This window comes from Semicossyphus pulcher, unplaced genomic scaffold, assembly GCF_022749685.1.
Source record: "Semicossyphus pulcher isolate SPU_LCO1_2020_fin unplaced genomic scaffold, fSemPul1.0.p SCAF_22, whole genome shotgun sequence".
Lineage (NCBI taxonomy): Eukaryota > Metazoa > Chordata > Actinopteri > Labriformes > Labridae > Semicossyphus > Semicossyphus pulcher.
Genome location: NW_027211696.1, coordinates 18,785,521 through 18,808,662, shown reverse-complemented (window position 1 = coordinate 18,808,662; position 23,142 = coordinate 18,785,521). Strand labels below are relative to the sequence as shown.

The following is a 23,142-nucleotide window of genomic DNA, read 5'->3' as shown; positions in this document are numbered from 1 at the left end:
GAGATAGTGGTTGTAGTATAGCATGATAATGCTATTACCATTCCATCTCATCCCTGGAAGTCACATGACCAGCAGCAAAGAGTGGTATTTCCTGCCCCGAGCTGGGCACGGTGACACTGGGGAACCTGGTGGTGCTGGAGCGGAACAACAGCGTCTGTCCTTTTCTCTCGTCTCCTCTTTAAACATAAATTACTGATTTATGTGGAAAGAAAGGTCCTAATAAAAACCTAATTTATCTGCGGACTCGGGGCATTTCAGTGCATCTTCATAAAAAGAAAGATTTGATGATTTTTACCTGACATGCACCCAGAAGCACAGTGCGATCAGCGTCTCACCTGGTTTAGATTTGCAGCAGCTCGGGCCGAGCCGGGATCAAACTGTAACAGTAACTCTCCTTCCTGTTCCATATGAAAGTTTAAGCAAAATCCCAGAAGTGCAGTTAAAGAGTAGTGCACTCGGCCAAACGCAGCTCCTGGTCACACACATGGCAGCGGCGGATCATTTACCCCAAAACCACCACAGTGAGGGAAAGTGTTTGACTTCCTTTTTACAAGCGCGGGCTGCTCCAGTGTCGACCGGAGCGCGACACAGGGACAGGTGATGGTGGAAAAAATGCAACAGGATGGTTAGGCCATCAACGGCTTCCACCTCAGCATTAAAGGGATAGTTTGAAATTTTGCAAACGTATTCAAGTCTTGCACAGATGGATGACAAACTGATACCGTGTTATATAAATGGCTGCCTTTCAACCCAAAGTACTTGAAACTTTTCTACCAAGGAAATATTTTTCGAGGAACTTAAATATTCCTTCAGCCCGTTGTTGTCTGCATTCAGAACCCAGTCTACTGATCAGCTAAGATCAGATCACAAGAACTGTAGTGGCATCTACATAGCAACAGACACAGCAACATCTGGTCTTCAGTATACATGGGTTAAAACACCCAAAGTTTAAGTAGTTATACTTTTTGGGGGCCCTGCAACTAAATTTAGACCTGTAGGTGCTTTCCGACCAAAAGTACCAGGAACGTTTAGTCCCAGAAACTTCTCCTCAAGGCACTAAATGGTTCCTGTGGCCCATTGTTGTCTGTGTTTCCACAGTGGCCTAAAGTCCCGGGAAGATTCTGCAAATCAGGTCAAAGACGTTTGGAGAAGCAATAAAAGAGACTGCACTACACTGCCAGTCCAGTAGGTGGCGGTAAGAAGATGACAATGTTCTAACATCATAAGATAAAGATGTGCGACTCTAGAGTTAGCATGTTAGCATGATGGAGATAGTAGGCTTTCTTCTCTGACTCCGTCTCAAAGCACGATGATAACAGTGAGCTTGCAGCTGCAGTCTTTTAAACATGACGGGTGAAGTAAAACGCTGCGAGAACTCGACCAATCAGAAACGATCAGCACTGTAGGCCCCGCCCTGAAAGTTCCAAGACTTTTGGAAAGTACTACCCACCAAGCAGGGACTTTTCTGGGGGTATGTCAAACACACCTGAACTAAATTTAGACCCTGGTTCCTGCGGTGGAAAGTTCCTTCAAAGGTTCCTAGTTCCCGGGGAAAGTTTCAGCAGTGGAAACGCAACTCATGACGCTACAACCAGGAGACAGGCTAGCTCAGCTAAAGTAGCATAAACACGTTACACAGAGGGAAATAGCTAGCTAAAATGCAAATAGATCTGCCCACCAGCACTGTTTAAGCTCACGTTAATCATGAAACACTTTCTACAACAATTGTTGTATAGAAACAAACAAGACTTCATGTGTTAACTGGTGCTTTTCCCCCTAAAAGCTAACTCTTTACCTCTGCTTCCAGTCTTTATGCTAAGCTAAGCTAAGTTAAGCGTCTACTGGCTGCTCCTTTATATTTAACAGGCAGACATAGGAGTGGTATTGAGTTGCTCATCTTATCCTAATAACTGCCTGCGCAAAATGTAACACTGCTCCTTTAATCTGCTGAAACTTCAGTTATTACGTGAGGCCTCATCGGATCAGACGAAGGATGAATCAGGGGATTAATGAGCATCATATTGTCTATAATTAGTTTAACACCACTTTGATCTGATTTATGACTCCAGCTGTTTGTGATTAGTCCACTGTAACACTCTTCTTTTCGTCAGAGTGAATGTGTCCAGTATTAAGAGAGCTAAAGGAGTATAAAGGTAGATACAGAGGAGCTAAAGTCAGTACAGCAGGTATGAATCACGACTGAATTACAGACTTTCAATACAGCTTTTCAAAGAGTTAAATTCAAAGACATAAAAACCAAAAATGTAGGTACCAACCAGGAGATCACATTCTCCGAACACGTTATGTTTCTCGTTAGCCGGCTCCTTTGCACGAACGACAGCCGGGCAGGTTGCTTCAGCGCTAACAAAATCCACCTGTTCTCTCCAGCTGATGAGCAGGTACCACAGTTGGCATGCTACCTTTAATGTGCATGCATGAACGGTGTCAAAGGTGAGCGGACGGAGAGAGCATTCTGAGAGCAGATGTTTAACCTCGTGACACCGCAGCGGAAAACAACATCCCTTTTTCATTATATCAGCCGATCTAGCTCGGGCCCGGTCCACACCTGGCCAGGAGACAACAAGCAAATCTGTCAGGGGGAGCATTACATTTTTTTATTTATTTAATTTATTTAAATGTATCGATCTTTTAGAAGAGTGTCCCGGCCAGGACAGCAGCAGCACATTTTAACAAAGTTTGAGACAAACAACACGAAACAATTACAAACACAAGTCAACATATTCTGGGTCACATGAATCCACAACCTGATGCTTCTTCCTCCAACGCCTTCAATCTACTTTTAAACAGACTTAAAGAGATCGGCTCCCCCAGACCCGAATCCTCCTGCAGCAGATTCCAAGCAGCAGGAGCCGCGTACCTGAAACTCTTTCCCCCATTTCAAGAAGCACTTTGGGGACAAAATGTGTTGATCGTGTCGATAAAACACCTGGTTGTGTTGAGCGTTTTTTTTTTCAAATTCAAGAATATTCCTAACCTTGAAACTTAAGCTTTTTTTACTTGAGCCATTTTAGATGTCATTGTTTAAAATAGGAGAGCAACAAACCATCATTTCCATCAATTATCAATAAATTATCTGTCTATAAAGTGTCTTTAACATGTCTGGAAAACAGTAAAAATGGACGATCAGCATTTCCAAAAGTCGAAGGCGACGACTTCAAATGTGTGCGGTTTGAACTGGTCATCACACAAAACCTGCAGAAAATTAGGAGACCAATGTCTGATTCTTCTAGTTACAGGTTTTGTTTTATTGTAAACAACATTTCTCCTCCTTCCACATCAAATATTCTCATTGAGGTCTTTTATTTGCAGAAAATGACGACTGGGATGTCTGAAATACTCGGATGACACTGCTGTTGTGGCGTGTATCAGGAATAAACAGGAATCAGAACATAGGGATCATACGGACTCACAGAAACTGCCTCCTACTGAACACCTCAAAGACAAAGGAGATGATAATAGATTTCCGCAGGTTGAAGCCCCCTCTTCAGGGAGTGAACACTTGTGGGGACACAAGGATGCAAGGCGACTGGACAAACTGGTGAAAAAAGCTGGTTCTGTGATCAGAGCCAGGTTGGACTCAGGGGGGGATGTGGTGAAGAGATGCACGCTGAAGAAGCTAAACAACACGGATCATCAAAGGTGGTGGAGGGCTCCTCTCTCTTTGCTGCAGGACGGAGAGATGTAGAGGATCTTTTGTACCCACAGCCATCAGACTTTTTAATTCTTCAGTAACTGGTAGATGAGATGCCAGACAAGTGAATTTCCCTTTGGGGATCAATAAAGTTATTATTGTTATTGGTTAAGAAAACCAACAGATGTTTTTCAGAGCTGGAATAAAGCAAAGAACAGAATGTTTTAACTCAGGAAGAGTTCACAGATCAATATCTGGTGAATGACCCGTTTTTAACGACAGTGTTCATGCGTCTCTGCGTGCTCTCCTGCAGTCTGTCACAGAGCTGTTGGGTGACGTTCTCTTGGAGCAGCTCGGCTTTGTTTCAGTTTGTTTGTTTCCTCTTGATCACATTCAGCAGGTTTGCAGTGGGTCGGCCATGACATGCAGAGAGAGAGAGGCTGACTTAAGGAACATTTGGAGTGGTCGGGAGCTGCAGAATATTCAGTTAATTTAGCATGAACTGATTTAAAACAGATAAAAGGTGTAAATCTAAACACCGGAGAAGCTGAACCAGAGACATGTGTCCGTTTTACTTTGAAAGTGACTCAAACAACTCATTGATTATCAAGTTAAGTGCCTTATTGTATCTCTAACCTCAAAATATTATGTGTATTATATCTCTACTACTTTTACTTTTACTATTCCTGCATGAATCACCTTTAACCTTTTAACTCTGACCCTACTAATAAACATATAACTGTATTTACACCTCTCTGACAAAGTCACCAACATAAAGAGTCTGTAAAGAAAGATGCATTTGAATGTACAGCTTATTATACTGACTGGTGCATTTATTCCTAATCAAAGAGAACACAATAAAGATGGTTTATAATTGGAATTTATTTTAAACACAGACAGGAGAAGGAAACTTAACATTACATGTATTTAAATGACCTTAAGCACAGTTTTAACAGTCGTGATGAGCAGCCGAGCGTCCTCCGCTGCAGCTGTTTAAAGACAAGAAGCCTGTCCATCACAGATTACAGGCGCCGCATGTTCAGCATCAACCGTCCAGATGTTCCAGCCCGGACGCCGCTCAACAAAGCGCGGTTTGAAGTGGTGGAAAAGCGGACAGGCGGGATGCTGTATGACCAGGTTTTTCAGCCTCACGGCGGCTGCAGGACCTGACCTCCGACCCCGCGACCTCACCTCTTGGCCTTCTTCTCCTTCATGATCTTCTTGCTCTCCTCTCTCCTCCGTTTATTGACGGGGTTGCGTGGGTCGTAGATCTCGAAAGTGTCCTCGTCCTGCATGTTGGCATCCTTGACTTTTCTGGTTTGCTCATCAAACTGCAGAACGTGGGCCATCCTAAATCAGACGGAGAGAGGCGGAGAGAGTTCAAAGACGAGCGGCAGGGGATCCACTAAATCACACATCAGCAGGACTTCTACCAAGAGGCTTTCCTACGTCTACTCTCAGCAGTTTGATAACAATATTACAATAAAAAAACACACACTTATGGACACTAAAGATTATAAATAATAACTTTTAAAGAAGGGAATAAAGTGAGACACGTTCACAAACAAAATGAAGATTTGAGGACGAAAGCTTTGCTGCTATTCTCTCCCTTCTGTTTCTGGTCTCCACCAGCTCCTTCAGGAAGTATCCGGCTCTGTTGCCGCTAAAGGCTTCACTGTATTTACCAACAAGTCGCTAACTGTGTCTGTCTGCATGTCAGTGCTGGGCAGGTTGCACACAGCGGGTTTATCAGGACCCTAATTTGTGTGGGTTCATCAACACAAGCGACCACATGCGCTTTAAACACAGTCATATGATACATTAGAAATATTGATTAGTACAATTTTAATAAGCTTTAAAGTCAAAGTTCCATCAGGTTAGACAACTTGGGGTGCTTTCACACCTGACAGCTTTGGTCCAGACTTTCAGACCTTACTCTGAAGGTCTGGTTCGTTTGGACAGGTGAGAACACGCATTCCAAATCTGGTGTGGACCAAACCACCGGACCACGGTCCGCCAGAAAAGACAGGACTCGGTCTGTTTCCAAACGGACCACGGTCCGGTTTGATTCAGGTGAGAACATAAACTGACTTAAAGCAAGACCTAATACAGGAAGCAAACCAAAAAACACAGTGCATTGTGGGTTGTTAACGAGTGCTGACACAAAGCAGTAAGATGAGTAGGCGACAGATGTGGGGGAGTGACGAGGAAACAGAAATATAGGCTGACCAAACAATCCCACAATGCTTGTGGAAGCGCACAAAAACACAGAGGTGTTCAAACTGTTCAGTGAGAAACTAAAGGAGATGGAACTGATCGAGCTGTGGAGCAATGTCAGTCAGAAGTGAAACAATTCCCACAACAAAACGTTAAAGTCTGAAATTCTCTCTGTTTACTTCAGGGAGATTTCCCTCGTGGAAATTTTGACCAGAGAGCAGTTTCCTCGCGCATCACAACTTTTGGTCTGCTGGTAAAAGCTGCCGTGTGAACACAAACCAAACACCAGGCAAAAGGTAACTTTGCAACATTTTGGTCTTTGATTCGGACCAAACGAACGGACTGTAGGTGTGAACGCAGCTTTAATCACAGGTGTGGACTTCAGACTTGGTGACTTGGACTTGAGTCGACTCGACTCACTGTTTTGATGACTTGGGACTTGACTTGAGACTCGACTTGACTTGAGGCATGATGACTCGGATGACTCAAGTGTGTTCATAAGTTTGAATGTTGTAAAATTCAATTCAAATCAATGTCAAGTATGTACGCAGCACAAACTGGGAATCATGATTGGACTCGTCGCTATGGCAACACGCAACATCAAAGCCCCCAAAGAGAATCCTCATCAGCCGTACTCGTTACTACTCAACACAGCCTCAGAGCAGACCATCATCATGGCTGCGTCTGTGCCAAGATAACACAGATACAATTCACTGTCATACTTTGTGAACAGGTTATATAAATTGGCCAATAATATCATTATTAGACGGGCTGCTAACACCTTGTGTTTTCTCTTTATAAAGACCGGATACTACAGGTAAGAGTGCTGGATGTTGGGTGGAAGAAAAGTGACTTGACTTGCCTTAACGAAGGACTCGACTTGACTTGACATAACCTGTGACTTGACTTGCCCCAGAAAAAGTGACTTGTTTGAGACTTGAGCAAAGATGACTTGGTCACAACACTGCCCTTAATCCTGCAGACTGACTGACCTTTGTCAATCAGACTTAACCCAAAAAACCTGCAAAAATTCTTCATGACTGTCTGTGGAAAGCCAATATACTACGGCCATGTGATGTTAAGGTCAGAAAAGGTGTTTTGAACGCAGATTTTAAGCCGTGTTGGAATTTAAAGACGCAGCAGCAGCCAGACAACATGATTACAACATGATTAGAGTCTGCTCTGGGAATATACCACCATATTTATTCTGATATTTACAAGCAAAAACTACTGCAAGAATCACTAAAGAGATATCTGAGTCACACCTGGATGTATTCTCTCATTACAAAGTGAGATATGATTAGTAGAACATGTACAGTATCATGCTCATATTCTGAGGAGTTAAAAGTGTTGACAGGACGCCGCGGCCCCCGGAGAGCAGACGCTCATGTGTCTTTCATTTCCCCGTCAGTTTCTCTTCCCCCAAAGACGGATTAAAGAATCAGGACATTCCTCGCAGGAGATATCAGTGTCAGGCACTCCACAGATAAAACACATTTCTCCATCTGCTACACGAATGATATCAGTAAATCTAAACATGAAGCAGGAGTGACTAATCAATTACAAGGGTCCATTTTTAGCCATCAGAGAAGCTAAAGAGCGGCTACATCCGCTGACACGTCTGAGAGGAGAATCAGGGATCAGAAATAACTCAAGAGGCTGGACTCACACGACAGGAGATTTGGACTATTTTACTCCTGATTAACACGACGGAGAGAGGAGAAACCTCTGGGTTGGTGCTGACGTTCAGCCGATATGATCTGATAATGTCCGGAGGTTTACCGATCAAACCTGTCGAGCTGCTTGCCCCGATAAATCCAAACATGTCGTTGGATGATTACTTCGGTACTTTCTGGGTTGAAACCACAGACTGTATAAAAAGATGGACGACATGACAGCTCCCTAAAAGTGAAGCCAAACCCTCTCTATCGCCCCCTGCTGCCTGGCTGCAGTATAGCTCATAAAGCCCGCCTCCTCCATGTTAACAGATGGGACGTGAGTCAAACTATAAAATCAAAATACATTTTTCTCAAACATGGTTTCTGTCATTATAGTTAGTTCTTATCATGCTGATTTATGTCCAAGTGTTTCTGACACTTTTAATTAGTTATTTGATGCTATAAAAAGGGGGCGTGGCCTCATGATTGACAGCTCTGTTGACAAATGGGGCTCCTGCAGCGTTCTGTTCCCGAGTAGCAAAGTCGAGGAGGAACGGCGAGAGGAGACGTGACTAACACTAACACTCAAGTTTCTCCTTACTTTGCAATGCATTCAAATATTTAAATTAGGGTTTAAACGCTCGGCTTTACGTCCTAAACTTCTCTTCTGGCTTGGGAGAGGACTGAATCAGGGACAAATCGACCAAAACCACAGCAGTATGAGCCGTGCCTAAAGTGCTTATAAGGACGTAAATCATATTTTTCTTTCTTAAAATGAAAATGTATCCGTGTGGACGCCTGAGCTAACCTCTTCACCTATTCTACTTATGTCAGTCTCTGAAGCCTCCCTTTAAACGTGATGATCAGCAGGTCTTTCTTATCTGCCGCAGAACAAAACATTTCCTCGACCTCGTGCCGTGTTTGTCTGAGCGTGTGTTTGTGCTCACGAGCAGACGAGTGTCTACCTAATAAAGAAAGTGTACATTTTAAATGATGCCTCGTCTGCTGCGTGTAGCGTGTGGTATGCGTCTGCTCCGTCCTCTGGCTGTGTTTTCGTGTGTGCGCGCTCTCTCCGGTGTTCATTTGAAATCGGCAGGAGTTGTGACAGCTCATCTAGAATGTCATGGCTAGACTCTGGCAGACCCAGAGGACTCCTGCGGGGCGAGCGCGCCGCCTCTGATAATTTGTCTAGCAGTCTCGGCGATGACAGCCCGCCGGCCGTACGGCCTCGGAGCCGAACGTGATGTGGAAACCCGGCTTATCAAAACCACTCTGCGCTGCTACAGAAGCCTTTCCTGCATTTATTTTTCTTTAGCTGGAGTAAAGGGGGTGGGAAACACGGAGGAGAGGAGGGATGGGGAGAGTGTGGACTGAGAGGAGGGGGAGGAGGGAGTTTGTAGACACAGACACAGATGGAATAGTTTACCTCCTCTGGCCCAGACTTGACTTCTAATGTCTGACCTGTTGTAACCCACATTCTGTTCGCAGCGCTCCTCGAGTGGCACAGACTTCCCACTGGTGTTTTTCTAGGACTGCTATGCTACTGCCCCTGTCCCTCCCTCCCTCCCTCCTCGCCTACCTGGCGGGGGCGGCACAGTGAGGTGTCTGCAGCCGAGGCAGGCTTCTCTCAAATTCATTAGGGCCCCCCCCACCACACACACACACACACACACACACACACACACACACACACACACACACACACACACACACACAGACAGCCTGCACTTCAAGGGGGCTTCTGGAGACTAATAGCAACTACAGATTTTGTTATTCTAAATCTCTCACACAGACACTTTGCTCAAATTCAAACACATGGTATTCATTTCAAACCTCGCACTCCGTGTCGTTAGTCTCCGAGATCGTTGGTGAAAAACAGAATATGAGAGGAAAACACGGCGTCAGGCCTGATTTCCTGATGGCCAATCTGGTGGTTGAAATCCCAACACACACACACACATGCGTGCTGTGAACTTTCACACACATTTATCAGAACCTGCAGCGAGCCCCGCGTCCGACAGACGTCAGCGCCATCCCTCCTGGTACACACACGTTATGCATACTGTCCCATTTAGACTCTTACTGTTGTAATAAGTTGTTTCTCTGCCGATGCAGCGTTCACGGCGAGGGTATCAATGGGAACAACACGAGCTAAAAGCCGGCAGCGGCTAATGAAACAGGCCGTTCGGTGCCAGCTTGTCATGCTTGAACTTCACCGTCCACAAAACAGAGCTGTTTGCCAAACTGCTTCTTGAACTCTCCGGGAGCACCGAGGACCGCGGCGCTCACATGCTGCTCAGGGCTGCTACTCATATTTACTACAGAGGATATCGTCAGTGATTTAAAGCCTTTTTACACGGAAGCTTTTTCATTCTGTCTTATCCAGCGTTTATTTTCCAACTGAAAGTTCATCAGAAAATATGGACTAAAAATGGCTTCCGAGAGAGGCGGTTAGATCAGCGGGTAAATCGGCGGCCCATGTAGAGAGGGTACAGTCGGGTTCCACTGTCCACTGTCCTCTTTATAAATAAAGGCCCAAAAAATAATCAACATTCAAAAATGTTTAAAACAAACTGTATATTAGGGCCAATGTATAACAAGAGTGGTGTAGCTGACCGCATCAGGTCAGTTTGTGGGCATTGTGTTACAAGGACTGTCCTCATGAGGCCGATGACAACGTGTTTGAAAGCAGGTGTGCGCTGCGGATGTAGGTGAGGACAGCGGAGGAGCAGTGGAGGAGCAGCCCCGCCTACTCCCCGAACAAAGTATCCAGAGCCGTATAGACAGAGAGTCGCGTCAGTGGAGGTCCAATATGCTCCATGATCCGCCATTGCGATGTCGCAACTCTCTCTCTCTCTACGGCTGTGAAAGTACCGTCACTCAGTCAGTCAGTCCGTCTCATACAGACCAATGCGTTGGGCTGACCCCGGCAGTCAGCCAAAAAAATATAAGGATGTGAAATTTCTTTTTTCTTTTGTTTTAATGGAAAATCCCAAAACTGGAAACCCAACAATTTAAAAAATAATCCATCCATTATCTGTACCTTCTATCCTGTTCAGGGTTGTCGGGGGGCTGATGCCTATCCCAGCTGTCATTGGGCGAGAGGCGGGGTTACACCTGCACAGGTCGCCAGTCATTCACAGGGCTGACTTTCACGCTCACATTCACACCTATGTACAAGAGTCACCAATGAAACTAACGCGCATGTCTTTGGACTGTGGGAGGAGAACATGCAAACTCCACACAGAAAGGCCCTCTACGTCTGAACAGGGATTCGAACCAGGAACCTTCTAGCTGTAAGGTGACAGCGCTAACCACTGCACCACCGTGCCGCCTTAAAAAAATAATGTTAAGGAGATTTTGAAGTGCAGTTTCAAACAGACTGATTCCCAAAAATTTGATGGATTTGCACTTAGTTCACAAACACTAAATTATAAATTTAAGGAAAATGTCATTAACAGGTTAATTATGCTACATTTACAAGTAAGCAAGTGAAAGCAGAGCTATACAATGATCCAGTAGTTTATGTGTTTGTTTTAACTTTGTGTCACTTCAGGAGTAAATTGTTTGATCTTGGTTTCCTGCAAACACGTCCAGTCTCGCTCTAAAGCCCGGGCCTGTTTAAAGGTACCAGAAGAACCTGCTGCTCTTCATAGTTTTTCTACGATATAAGAATATAATACTTTAAATGTGAGCCGTGTGTCTGTATCAGTCACTGTGCGAGAAGTGACTGCATGATAGCGGCCATACTGACCATCCTTTGTCGTCGTCTTCTGCCAGCTCCTCCACCTCGTCCTCCTCCGGAGCGTCGGTGATGGCCGTCGACAGCTTGGACTTGAAACGGTTGAGGAGGGCCAGCGTCTACAGGCGAGATGAGACATATTTAACATAGCATACAGTGTAAGAAGAACAGTCTCTAATCAGATCAGTAAATCACCAGGTACCTGTTCTTCTCTGGTAGAGCCCTTCTTCTTCTTCTGCTTCCTGAGATCTTCGTACTTCTTGCGGCCCTCCATGTACTCAGCGACGGCCTCGCTGGACGGCTTTTTATCTGCTGAAGAGACAAAAAGACAAAAAGTATGATCACAATCTGCTGTTTTATTCATGTAACTTTTCCCAATGAATGTGCACACTCCTCATGATTCCCAGAACTTGGAACAGCTCTTCTAATTGCCTAACTTTTCCAGGAATTCCAGGACCCTTGGGATATGTGTTTTGTTCGTTTGTCAGAAGGATAACAGAAAAACTACCGGCCTGATTGTAATGACACTTTGCAGACAGGAGGATCAGGGTCCAAGGATGATGAAGTTTTGGAGCCGATCTGGTCCCACTCACGATCAAGGCCCGAGATCGATTTCTGCGCTCTCTATAAGCTTCCTAATTTTTCTCTTCATTTTCACATTTCTTGTTGTTTCAAACCAAAAATAAGACATCTGCATTAACAGAATTAGGACGGTTAAAACATTCCTGATGTTACGACACATCGGGAGGAGAAATACCGCCGCTTCCCATGATGCTCTCCGGCACTTGACAGACGAAATGAGCAGAACGTGATCAGAGAGAAAAGATAAAAGCGGCCGACACTTGTCAAGCTGTGACAGTACATGATCTGAGAACATGATACCGAGAGAGGTGAAGGGATGAGGCAACGCAGGGCAGTCCTCTCATCTCAGACTGACATGCTCTGCGTGAATCCATACTTCTGCCAAAGATGTAGTGGAGTGAAGGCCCAACCTACTAACCCCACACTTCATCTTTCTCAGAGATGACCTACATTCCGCCGGCCACCTTATACCCAACACCTTATGTAATTGATCGCTCGCGGGCGGGAAAGACCTCTTCAATCCTCCGCTGAGACAGAACACACGAGCATGTGTGCAAAACAAAAACTGTTCAAACTGGTTCAAACTGGTCAAACTGTAACTGTAATGTGTTTGTAACGTGTGATACGGGGAGAAAAGCTTCTGATTGATTTGATTCATAAAAACATTTTAGATCCTGTGATAGTTTTCTTTTTAACCCTGCTCTCAAAGTGAAAGTTCACCTTCATTCTTAAAATCAAAAAAGAAAACCTTTGTCTTTTTTTGGCCCAAATACTCTTCCGTAGACGGTAAACACTCATTATCTATACTGCTTATCCTGCTCAGGGTCATGGGTGAGCTGGAGCTTATCCCGGCTGTCATTGGACGAGAGGCGAGAGGCGGGGCTGCACCTGCACCATGGCTGACATAGAGACAGACAACCTTTCACGCTCACACTCACACCTACAATTTAGAGCCACCAAGGAACCTACCGAGCACATCTTTGGACTGGGGTAGGAAGCCGGAGTACCCGGAGTACCCGGAGGAGAGGGGGGAGAAGATGCTCCACACCCCCTACGTCCGAACCGGGGTTAAAACAAGGGGCCGGATTCACAAACATATTAAGATTAAACTTCGGAAGATTCGTAGGAAAAAAATGTAGGAAGTTCTTAAGAATGTTCCTAAATGCAATTCACTATTACTTTCTTAAGAACAGTCTTATTTCCTACGAACTTCTTTACTTTCTTACTTACGAACTTCTTAGGTGACATAAGATATGTATGTGAATTAGGCCTGGGTGTCAACAATATATTACAAATTATAAAAATAATAATAATCTTTGTCTGTCCGTTGATTCGTAATAGAAAAGAAAAACATGAACTGTAGTTCATTGATTTAATCATATAGGTAACTTCAAGTACAGGAAAATATTCAAACATTAGTAACTGGCTTTGGTTAAAGGCCCTTTAAATATTAACTGTCTCATTTGCTAGCTTAACTTTAGTAGATATGAGATGTACACCATGAACAATAGTGACATGCTAACATTCTAAATACATGTTTAACTAAATGCAGCTGTTGTAAGTGAACCTAGTAAAACTGAAATTCAGTGAATTGATTGTCTAAAATATGTTTAAATAAATGAATGTAGAAGCTGAACTTTTCAGTCACAATTTTAAGACATATGTAGGCTCATCTTAAAGTTGTGAAGAAACTTTGCTTTCAAGAATCTCATGTATTCTTAATTTTTTTTCTTATGAAGAAACAGAAGAACTTTATTCAGGTTTTTTTCCCCTATGAATGCTTTGTGAATCCGGCCCCAGGAACCTTTAGCGGTTAAGAGCTTATCACTGCACGTGAAGCCCCACTCACGTACAGCTTGAAAATATCACAGCGCAACTCCATCCCATAGTCAATCATTGAGCTGAGATGTGTTTAATGCGTTACGATAGATATGACGTGAAGCTACTTTTGTGGTTGACGTGGCTTTAACAGTCCCGTAACAACTCTGTGTGCATTTAGAAGTTCCCTCTGCGGGGGAAACACAAAGCAGATCCAGGGCCGAGGTTCATCACAGGGTCAAGGTTACTGTTCAGAAATGCAGCTACATGGGAAAATGAGGGCTTAAAATATTAACAGGAGCTGCTGCAACAAATAAGTAAGTATCATCTGCATGTGTCATCCAATGCAGGCAGAGAGAGTGAAGGCGCGACCCTGACGGGAGCGCCGGGCATATTTTTCCACATAGCCATCGTCTTCTGCTGAACGTGTGAAGTCGGACAGACGTCGGTGTCTCATGTCGTTAATGCACTTCTGTAAATCTCCCCGCTCAGACACCCGGGCCGTGATGTCACAGACACAGCAGACAGTGAGTACAGTCTGCTGGCTGCTGGAGCGCCGTCTTTTCCACAACAAAATGTGATGTCACACACACACACAGGATGTCACACACACTCTCTCTCTCTCTCACACACACACACACACACACACACACACACACACAGACAGGACGAGTCCGGGCCAAGCCGTGCCGCTTCAGAGTGGACGCTGTGACACATTCAGGCGCACCAAATAAATGATGTAAGAGAGAAAACACTGAAGTCTACTGCCCGTCATTCAGTCAGAGCTGCTGAGAAGTTATTTATTCATAAAGCCTTTTATCACGAGCAGTAAAGTCTCAGAAAGAAATGACCGAGATCTGCTAATAAACACGAAGTTACAGGAAACGTGCAACAACCTGAAGCACAGAGAAGCCTGTTATAAACCCAACACTGACCTGACGTCACCCGGCAAACATCATTGTGCCTGACCCAAACCACTCTGAAGAGTCAGTATGAACTATGACCATCAACCAGGAGATGCAGGGTCCCAGGTTTTATTAAGACTGAAGCTTTGTTCAGTCTATCCTGAACTTAAATATCGAGATAAATCACAGATCTAAAGTACGTTAAAGGGCCTTCAGTACCGTCTTCTGTGTTACGAAATGTTATTTAAATGTCTGTATTTTGTATCCAGTCCTTAAAGTGATAATCTTTTTTATTTTACTTTTCATAAATGTCTGTTAAGTCACCATCTATCGCCGAATGAGGTAACACACTGGTGATTGAGCCGATGGCCCACTGATGAAAGCCTTTGCATTTGCAGTATGTAGTATTATTACAGACTGGGTGTCACAAGCGGCGCCCAGTTAGTGACGCGTTTTCCATCACCCAGCAGTGGTTGGTCTGCCAGAGAGGGTAGGCGGAGCTAAGCGGCTGCTTTTCCGCTCTCTGCAAGTGTTGCGAGTAAACAGTAATCTACTATGGCTGAACAAACAAAGAAAAGATGGATGACTACAGATACAACTTCAACAAGAAGTGAAAATCCAAAGAAAAAGAAACAAACTGACGCTCAGATGAAGCAAACAGTCTGAAAAGGAAAGCGACCGTCAGCCAGGAAAATCAAGAGTTACAACCGGAGCCAACCGTGGACGTCACACATGCAGCACTGTCTGGATATCTGGGAAGTGTGCTCCTGCAATTACCGTTCATCACCATAGGTGGCGCCAAAGAGAACAAAACTGAGATGCAACTTTTATGTTGCAAATGAAGCTGCTGTGATGCATTAAAAATGTATTTATTATAAAAACAAAGTCAATTTGTTTATCTGTAAATAATTAAATTACAGTTTACAGCAGTGAAGACATTAAAGCGAGAGCTCAGCCTCTGTCTCTACAAAAATGTAGGCAAGTATTTTTCAACGAAGCAGCTCTCAACGTGAACTTTGTGAGAATGTCGGTATCATGGATGGATGGACTTTATTGATCCAGAACTGGGAAACTGTGGATATACAGCTACAACCCAAATGTCAAACTATTCCTTTAAATTATGAAACTTTAACACTTTAACGTCACCAAAGGATTGTTAAAGACTGTTAATGTTTGTAAGTGAAGAAGTTTGTTATAAACGTACTTAAATATCAATAAATGTCATACGGTTAAATATTAAAACATTTTTAACATAAAATGCTCATTTATACTTAAAATAAAGTACTTTAATGTCATTACACGCTGCTTTATGTAACACTGATTGGGCCTGACGTAGCTCTATGCTCACCTCAGCAGGAAGGCGACAGTGAAAAGCTTCCCAGGTGATTTTCAGTTGACTATCCTTTAAGAAAATTACACAATTATTCCTGTTAGTGAAATTCCAGGCTGTGAATACAGAACAAACACAGCCCGGGAAATCAAAGTGCCACACTCTCCCCACTTCCCGCGGTGTCGACATGGATCTCTGCTCCGCCGCTCGAGGGCCAAACCTTTTTTCTGGAGATTTATGAGCCCAACAAGTGATCCACTTCTCCCCCACAGTCACCTCTCCTGCTCTGCCTCCCGCTGCAGCCTGTGTCATGCTGGATGCTGACTGATGGTGCCCCGAGGTCCTACATGGGGAACACACATCACCTTCTCCAGCTGTTGTCACTAACTACCATCTTTGCGTTTGATGGCCCTTCTAACTACATTCCTCCCCTCTCCTGTCACCTGGGCTCAGGAGGGCTACAAATCAAGGCGCTGATGTTGTAGCAACCGAGGGCTGTTGTGGACGACAAACGCCTCTCTGATAGGATAAAAGGTTCCTTTTCTCTGTTAAACAATCAACAGTTGAGCTGTGAGGCATTACCGCCGATCATCAGTCAAAAGCACATCGAAAATTATTTTGTCAGTTGGTGCTTTGAGGTCAATGTCGACCATCCATCTCGGATTATGCAACGACGGAGACTGTGTCAGGAGTGTCCTGCAATAAATAACAAACTCGCTCAAAAGCTGTCAAATGATGTAATGAGTCGACCGAAAAGTGGTCTTATCTTGATCACAGGTAAGAGGTGTTCAAATGTCACTGCTGCATTATTTCTTTACTGAACTAGTTAAATAAAACACCAAGACGAACAGGCATAACATTTAGGGTGGGATTGGATGGACAGTGGTTTCATAACGGCTCTCTTCTTTGTGGCTCTGCTGCCCCTCGGGTTGCTCCAAGAGAGGGAAGAAACCAGACGACAGGAACATGCAATAATTTCTAAGATGAAAGGTTTAAATATGAGTCAGAAAGGTAGAAAGACGGTTGTGAATTCTGGAGAGACAATTTGCTTCACTCCAATCAAGTGCAACGTTAGCGAATGCCAGTGATACGGGCGGTGGCTGGTGGAAGACGAGAAGGGAAACGATAGAATCAAGACTTCCTATAAACATTTATAGCAACAATAGAGAAAATAAGGCCGTTACACTGACAATTCTGTGGTTTATTTGGTCTTCCATGTGTTTATTATTACGCATGTCAGGGCCGAGTGACATATATGATATAACTAAGACAAGAAATACCACTCAGTCAACCGTGTCAGTGTTGGTTTTAGTAGGAATGTATTACACCATAAGTAAAGATGAATCAGCTGGGCATTCTTTTTTACATTTTGTTGGTCCAAATTATTATTATTTTTTTTACTTTTGTGTTGTAAAGGATTATTTTGGTTTAAAACAACACAATAAAAAACGTGTTTGTCGAGGCAGCAGTAGAGCGCCAACTCCTGTGACTTGAATGGAGTCTGGTGGCTTTGAAGAGAGCGCTGTAACGTCTGTTTCTGGTTAAATAAAGAATCTTCCTCTCGAACAAAAAGGTCCATCTCTGTAGGGATCCTTTCTGTGATGTTATCAGACACTTAGAAAAACAATCTGAGCCTGTCGGTGGCAAAAACAAGCACAAGAGCACCATCGGGCACCTTCACCTAAAAGTACAATGTTGCAGCCATAACAGTTTGAATCATGGCTGCAGGCTGAAGCAATCTACTGCAGCAATTCAAATTTTTTTTCATATATAATTTTTTATAATTTAGACCCCAAAATATGTTTTGTGGTTCCAGATCATAGACTGTATAAAAAGATGGACGACATGACAGCTCCCTAAAAGTGAAGCCAAACGCTCTCTATCGCCCCCTGCTGACTGGCTGCAGTATAGCTCATAAAGCCCGCCTCCTCCATGTTAACAGGTGGGACATGAGTCAAACTATAAAATCTAAATACACGCTCAATACATTTTTCTCAAACATGGTTTCTGTCATTATAGTTAGTTCTTATCATGCTGATTCACGTCAAAGTGTTCATTTTTCAGACAAGTTTATTTTTAATTAGTTATTTGATGCTGTAAAAATGATGATTGACAGCTCTGCAGCCCGATCCGTTACGGGTGAGCAGAGTGGAGGACGATCCGCGAGTGGAAACGTAACTAAAACAATCACTACAGTCATTGAAGTTTCCATACCTGTGAACGTTAACCTCAGACCAACACAGAGAAGCTGTTCTGCTGTTAAACACGCCGGCGAGCGGGATCCTTGCTGTTTTTTCAGTAAGTTAAATGTGTGTTTAGGTTAGCGGAAGTGGCTACGGCCGCTTCACACGCCGATCTCTACTGCGCAGACTCTGGCTCCAAATGACGTCACCATCACAAGATGACAGCACCTATCACAGGGGCTATTTTGGCATCAATTTCGTACAATGGGAGCAGATGGAGGAGCGTCGTCCATCTATATATACAGTCATTGTTCCAGACTTATGTATCCCTATAAGCCACGCCCACTTGCCACCTTTCTTTTTTACGCAAGTCAAATTATTAATTGGTATGACACATTTCTGGTTCCAGCAAAAAAACCAGACTGGTTCTTAAAGTTGGCTCATTTGCTTTGAGCAGGGCTTATATAACAAAACGTGTAATATCTCTTGAATGCTTTATGCTATTGGAACAACATTTGGTGGAAATGATTAGATATCATGTCTGAGTGACCATGACAGATTTGGAGCCATTTGACCAACAGGTGCGGCTGAGGCATCACCAAACAGGTGTAACGGAAGATATCTGTCTGTTTGTATATACAGTATGCGTTTGTGACTACTCGCTGTATCTAGAGCAGAGTTCATCTGACGGACTTTACACACTAAATATAAACACTACATACAGAATGGCAACTATTGTGGTGAAATCTGTGGACATATTTCTGGTCTTCAGTTAGTTCTGCTGGGAAGAGATGTCATTCAGTGCCAGGAAACACCAAATTGGCACTTGTCACTGTGTGCCAACGTTATTATAGTTTCTTTTTTACACTCCTTTGGGGGCATTTGGCTTCTGTTGGATTGCTGACATGGCAGATTTTCATGGGAAACTTTGAGAGAAGAGAATGACATGGAATGGCATCTGTCTCGACCACTGAGACACCAGACAAAATACTGCGGTTGACACGACCCATTTCAAATTGTGTCTCAGTTGTTTGGTTGTACCAGAGACAAACAATACAATTCCTCATGAATTCTGGGAACACAGGACTGCAGGAAAAACTGATCAAATATCCACTAAAAGATTTAAGTGTCTGTTGGCATAAAGTCCACGAAGCAGAAAGAATTAAGGGCGAAATGAAAAACATCCTCAGTGCTTTTGTTTCTCAGTTTTCTCATGTTGGAACTAAAACTGGAACAATCAGTCGGTCACATTCAGTTACGTTCAGATCTGTGGAGACGGAATATTTGGCCGGCAGGTCACACCAAGTTTTTTGCAACTCGTTGCCCGTATGTTGAAATCTTTCACTTCGTTCACAAGAAGTCAGCTTAAGGACAATGTACTGTTTTTTCAAAATGTTCAGGTTTTAGTAAACTTTTGTTAATTTGTTATGCAGAGAAAATTACTCTCCCGCTGAGGATGATGATGTTGTTGATCTTGTTTGAATTTATTGTAAAAAAATAGAATTACTTCTTAAGAATTGAAAGTTTAGATCTTTCTAGTTCCTTAAATTGCTACTTACTGTTTTACTGCTGTAAAGAGTCACTAATCTAATCCAGTCTCTCAATCGTTAAAATCTTTATTAAAAAAATCATTCAGCAATTTGGAGGCGTTTTTTTTTTTACTATCCTTCGAAATTTCATAAACCAAATGATCAATAAATTAATAAAGAACAAAAAGGCTCGCAGCTCTTACATAATAAAGATAACACTCAAACCAACATGACGTCCACCCCCGCTGAGCCCGCGCTGACCACTCCGAGAGACTCTGGGTGAAACGGGAGCAGGGGTTGACCTTCGCAGAGGCCGGAGCAGAACCAGGAGAATGATTTAAGCTTGAAGGGATGACGGTGTCAACGTGAGCCTTAATGTGTGTGTGCTTCTCCTCCGGTGGGACGAGATAAAACGAGCCCTCGCCACAGTGTTCTCCTGCGGCCTCAGCTGAGCTTGAAGATTTACAGCGTCTGAGCAGACATCCGTCTCCCCTGCAGCGGCCATTGGCCCATGACATCTAAGAATCCCATCTAATGGAATTAACTTTTGCTTCCAACACAGAAACGTAATGAGGAACTCTTAAAAGAAACTCCCGCCTCTGGCTGAGCTGCCAGAGAGGCACAAAACAAAAGGTCCCTGGCAGAGTTTAAATACCTTGTAAGATAATGGAGGAGCTTAGGCTGGATGCCACTCAGGTTAAACAATGCGGGGCTGTTACTGACTCAACACTTGAGTTTATAACTGGATCTATTAGGAGAAGGCCTCTCTCTGCTTAGTGTGTTTATAGAAACAGCTTAAGTCTTTGCAGATATCACTAAGAGCAACAGATTCTTAATCTTTAATACAATGTAGTGATTGTGTTTTGTGCCTTGAACACATCACCGTCGGGGTTGTCAGTGTTTGTGCAGACAGAAACAATGTTTGAGCAACAAAAGGAGTCCATCATGGTCTCTTTATTTTTGGTAAATATTGGCCGGAGGTAATCCCACAGTTCGACAGCAGAACCCCCGTGAACTATTTTGTTTTGTTGCACAACAGTATAATGCTAACCTCTGTGCCTCTGCGGTTTTAGTCATTTTCAAAAATGTGTTTCAGCATCAGCAAAACTATCCGAAGATTGACGGCATTATGACAGGCTGCAGTGTGGTGAGGACCGGAGGAGATTTGGGGGCACATTTTTTTTTACAGACATCGGCCAAAAGCTGCAAAATAACAAACACACAACACGGTTTGATGTGCAACGATGGCGGCCACTCAACAATTTGCACCCACGCACATTTGTGTGAGCTTTAACACAAAAATGCAGCCCCTTTAGGGGGAGAAATAGACGTCTGCAACTAATTGACAAAATCAGAGGGTTGCCTGTGTTAGTGTCCATTAGCGGAGAATGTAGCACGGACCACCCTCTTAGACACTTTGTTCACACTTAGAGCTCCGCGGTGAAAGAGTTCTTGTTAAGATACATGTACAGTCTATTATCAACCACCCATAAATCTACAGTATAATGGGGAACAGTGATAAACATCCACGAGTAAATGAGGGGGAATAAAATCGGCTCACATACCTTCCTTGACTTCTTCTTCTGCAGGTTTGAAACTCTCTTCTTTCCTCTGCTTTATGGCCTGTAGCTCCTTCTTCAACTGCCGCGCCTCTTTACGCAATTCATCACTGTGAGGGGAAAATAAGGTTTAGGATTTAAAATCAACACATAAAATGTTTTAAAGGATTACACCTGTAACAGACAAGAGCAACAGGTTCACAGACAAAAGTCCTGACGAAAAGTTTAAGAAGACGTTTGGCTCCATCGTTCCTGCTGTAAAAGATGCACGCACATAATCACCTTAAAAAAGACATAAATACTCTTGTATTAAGAAACAACCATCAATTGTTCTGAAAATGTAATTCTCATGGCTAATTATGTGGGTATAAACACTCTGTGCAAGTGTCAGGATGAAGAATGCACATTAAAAGCTTGTGTTACTCCAATAAATTTAATGGACTCTTAATAAAGTAATTGTTCCCCCCTCCAGGCTCCTGGAAAGCACGAGAAGAGAGCAGACAGAGTGAGAAAACGTCAACGTGTTCCTTGTTTTAAGACGAGTAAGTGTTATTAAGGCAGGACGCATTAAAGCTGCATTTCTTTACCCATTAACATGGTCGCTGTGGTGACACATGCAGATCTGTACATCTCGAGCTACAGATGATTTTAACAATACAGTAATGTGAACCAAAACCTGCTTATAGTGTCTTATTACAATGTTCAAGTCTTACATGTTACTGTCTGAGGCTTCAAATTAAAGTTTTTGTTGGTAAGACGGACATAAATTCATAGGTCCATAAACTCGCAACTCGATAATAGGGTCTCAACTCAAGCTCAACAAGTCCCAAGTCAAGACAGACACGTTCAAGGCCAAGACAAACAAGTCTCAAGTCACGACAGACTATTTTCCAGTCAAGACCACTAAGTCCAAAGTCAGAGGGACATGTCAAGTCAAGACTAGCAAGTCCCAAATCAAGTCAAATCCAACAGGTCTCTAGTCAAGAACAAACAACTCAATCCAAGTACAAGTCCCAAATCAAGCCCAGAGCCAAGACCAACACATTCGAGGCCAAGACCAACAAGTCTCAAGTCTTTGTTGGTCTTGACAAGTCAAGAGAGACTAGTTTAAAGTCAAGCTCACTAAGTCCAAAGTCAAGAGGGACGGGTCGTTTCTCAAAAACAAGTCCGACATCAAGAGACACGAATCCTAAATCGAGACCAGCAAGGCTCCACTCAAAACTATCAAGTCTCAAGTGTCGCAAATCAAGAGACGAGAAGTCAAATCCAACAGGTCTCTTGTCAAGACCAACAACTCCCAAGCCAAGTACAGGTCCCAAATCAAGTCCAAAGCCAAGACAAACAAGCTTAATTTCAAGTCCAAATCCAAAACGTTATCAAATCCAACTTGTGTGACTTGAGTCCCTTTCTCTGCATTAGCTTAAGCATGCACTGGATCTACATAAAGTGCACACTTTGCATGTGAACAACACTTTGGACTGAAGCCATGTGACATTATTACACCTTGTGTGCAATAAACTACAGAAACATCCTGTGACAGATGAAATAAACCACTGCCGAGCGTCGTTAGTGGCAGAAGTAATGAAAAACTTTATGCTTCCTTTCCTCAAGTGGAACAACATTAAATATTACAGGCACTGTTCATGTCCAGCCACCCTTATTAAACCTTTAACTGGATGACAGAAGCAGGCCAAGGCACATCCTTGCTTCCTTGACTCAAGGTAGCGTCCCTTTTGGCAAGCGGCCCAAAGCCCGGCTCATGCAAGGCTAAATGTTCGTCTGAACCGAGGCCAGCGATGCTGATTATTGTTCCCTTTCATATGATTGAGACTACTGCCAGTTTTAGAGCAGATATGTTATGTTAGGAAATGATAATATTTTTGTACTGCCTGACAGCTCTGTTTTTGTCCCATTCTCCTGCGGAGCCACAAAGCACAGGTAAGCTGCTCAGTCTGGGCCCCTGGCCT

General features: G+C 43.5%; 1 protein-coding gene across 2 annotated transcripts in view; it reads right to left on the bottom strand.

Moving 5' to 3' along the window:
* Positions 1-4,517: 4,517 nt before the first annotated feature.
* Positions 4,518-23,142, bottom strand: part of cwc27 (CWC27 spliceosome associated cyclophilin) — a 31,348-nt gene continuing 12,723 nt past the window's right edge. The window contains exons 11-14 of one of the 2 annotated variants that reach the window (XM_069673405.1): positions 21,182-21,285; positions 11,472-11,581; positions 11,282-11,388; positions 4,518-5,002 (exon numbers count right to left, since the gene is read on the bottom strand). In XM_069673405.1, coding sequence (XP_069529506.1) covers positions 4,840-5,002; positions 11,282-11,388; positions 11,472-11,581; positions 21,182-21,285 — 484 coding nt within the window. In that variant the 3' untranslated portion in view covers positions 4,518-4,839. The remainder of the gene's footprint in view (positions 5,003-11,281; positions 11,389-11,471; positions 11,582-21,181; positions 21,286-23,142) is intronic. The other variant, XM_069673406.1, reaches the window with a different exon arrangement.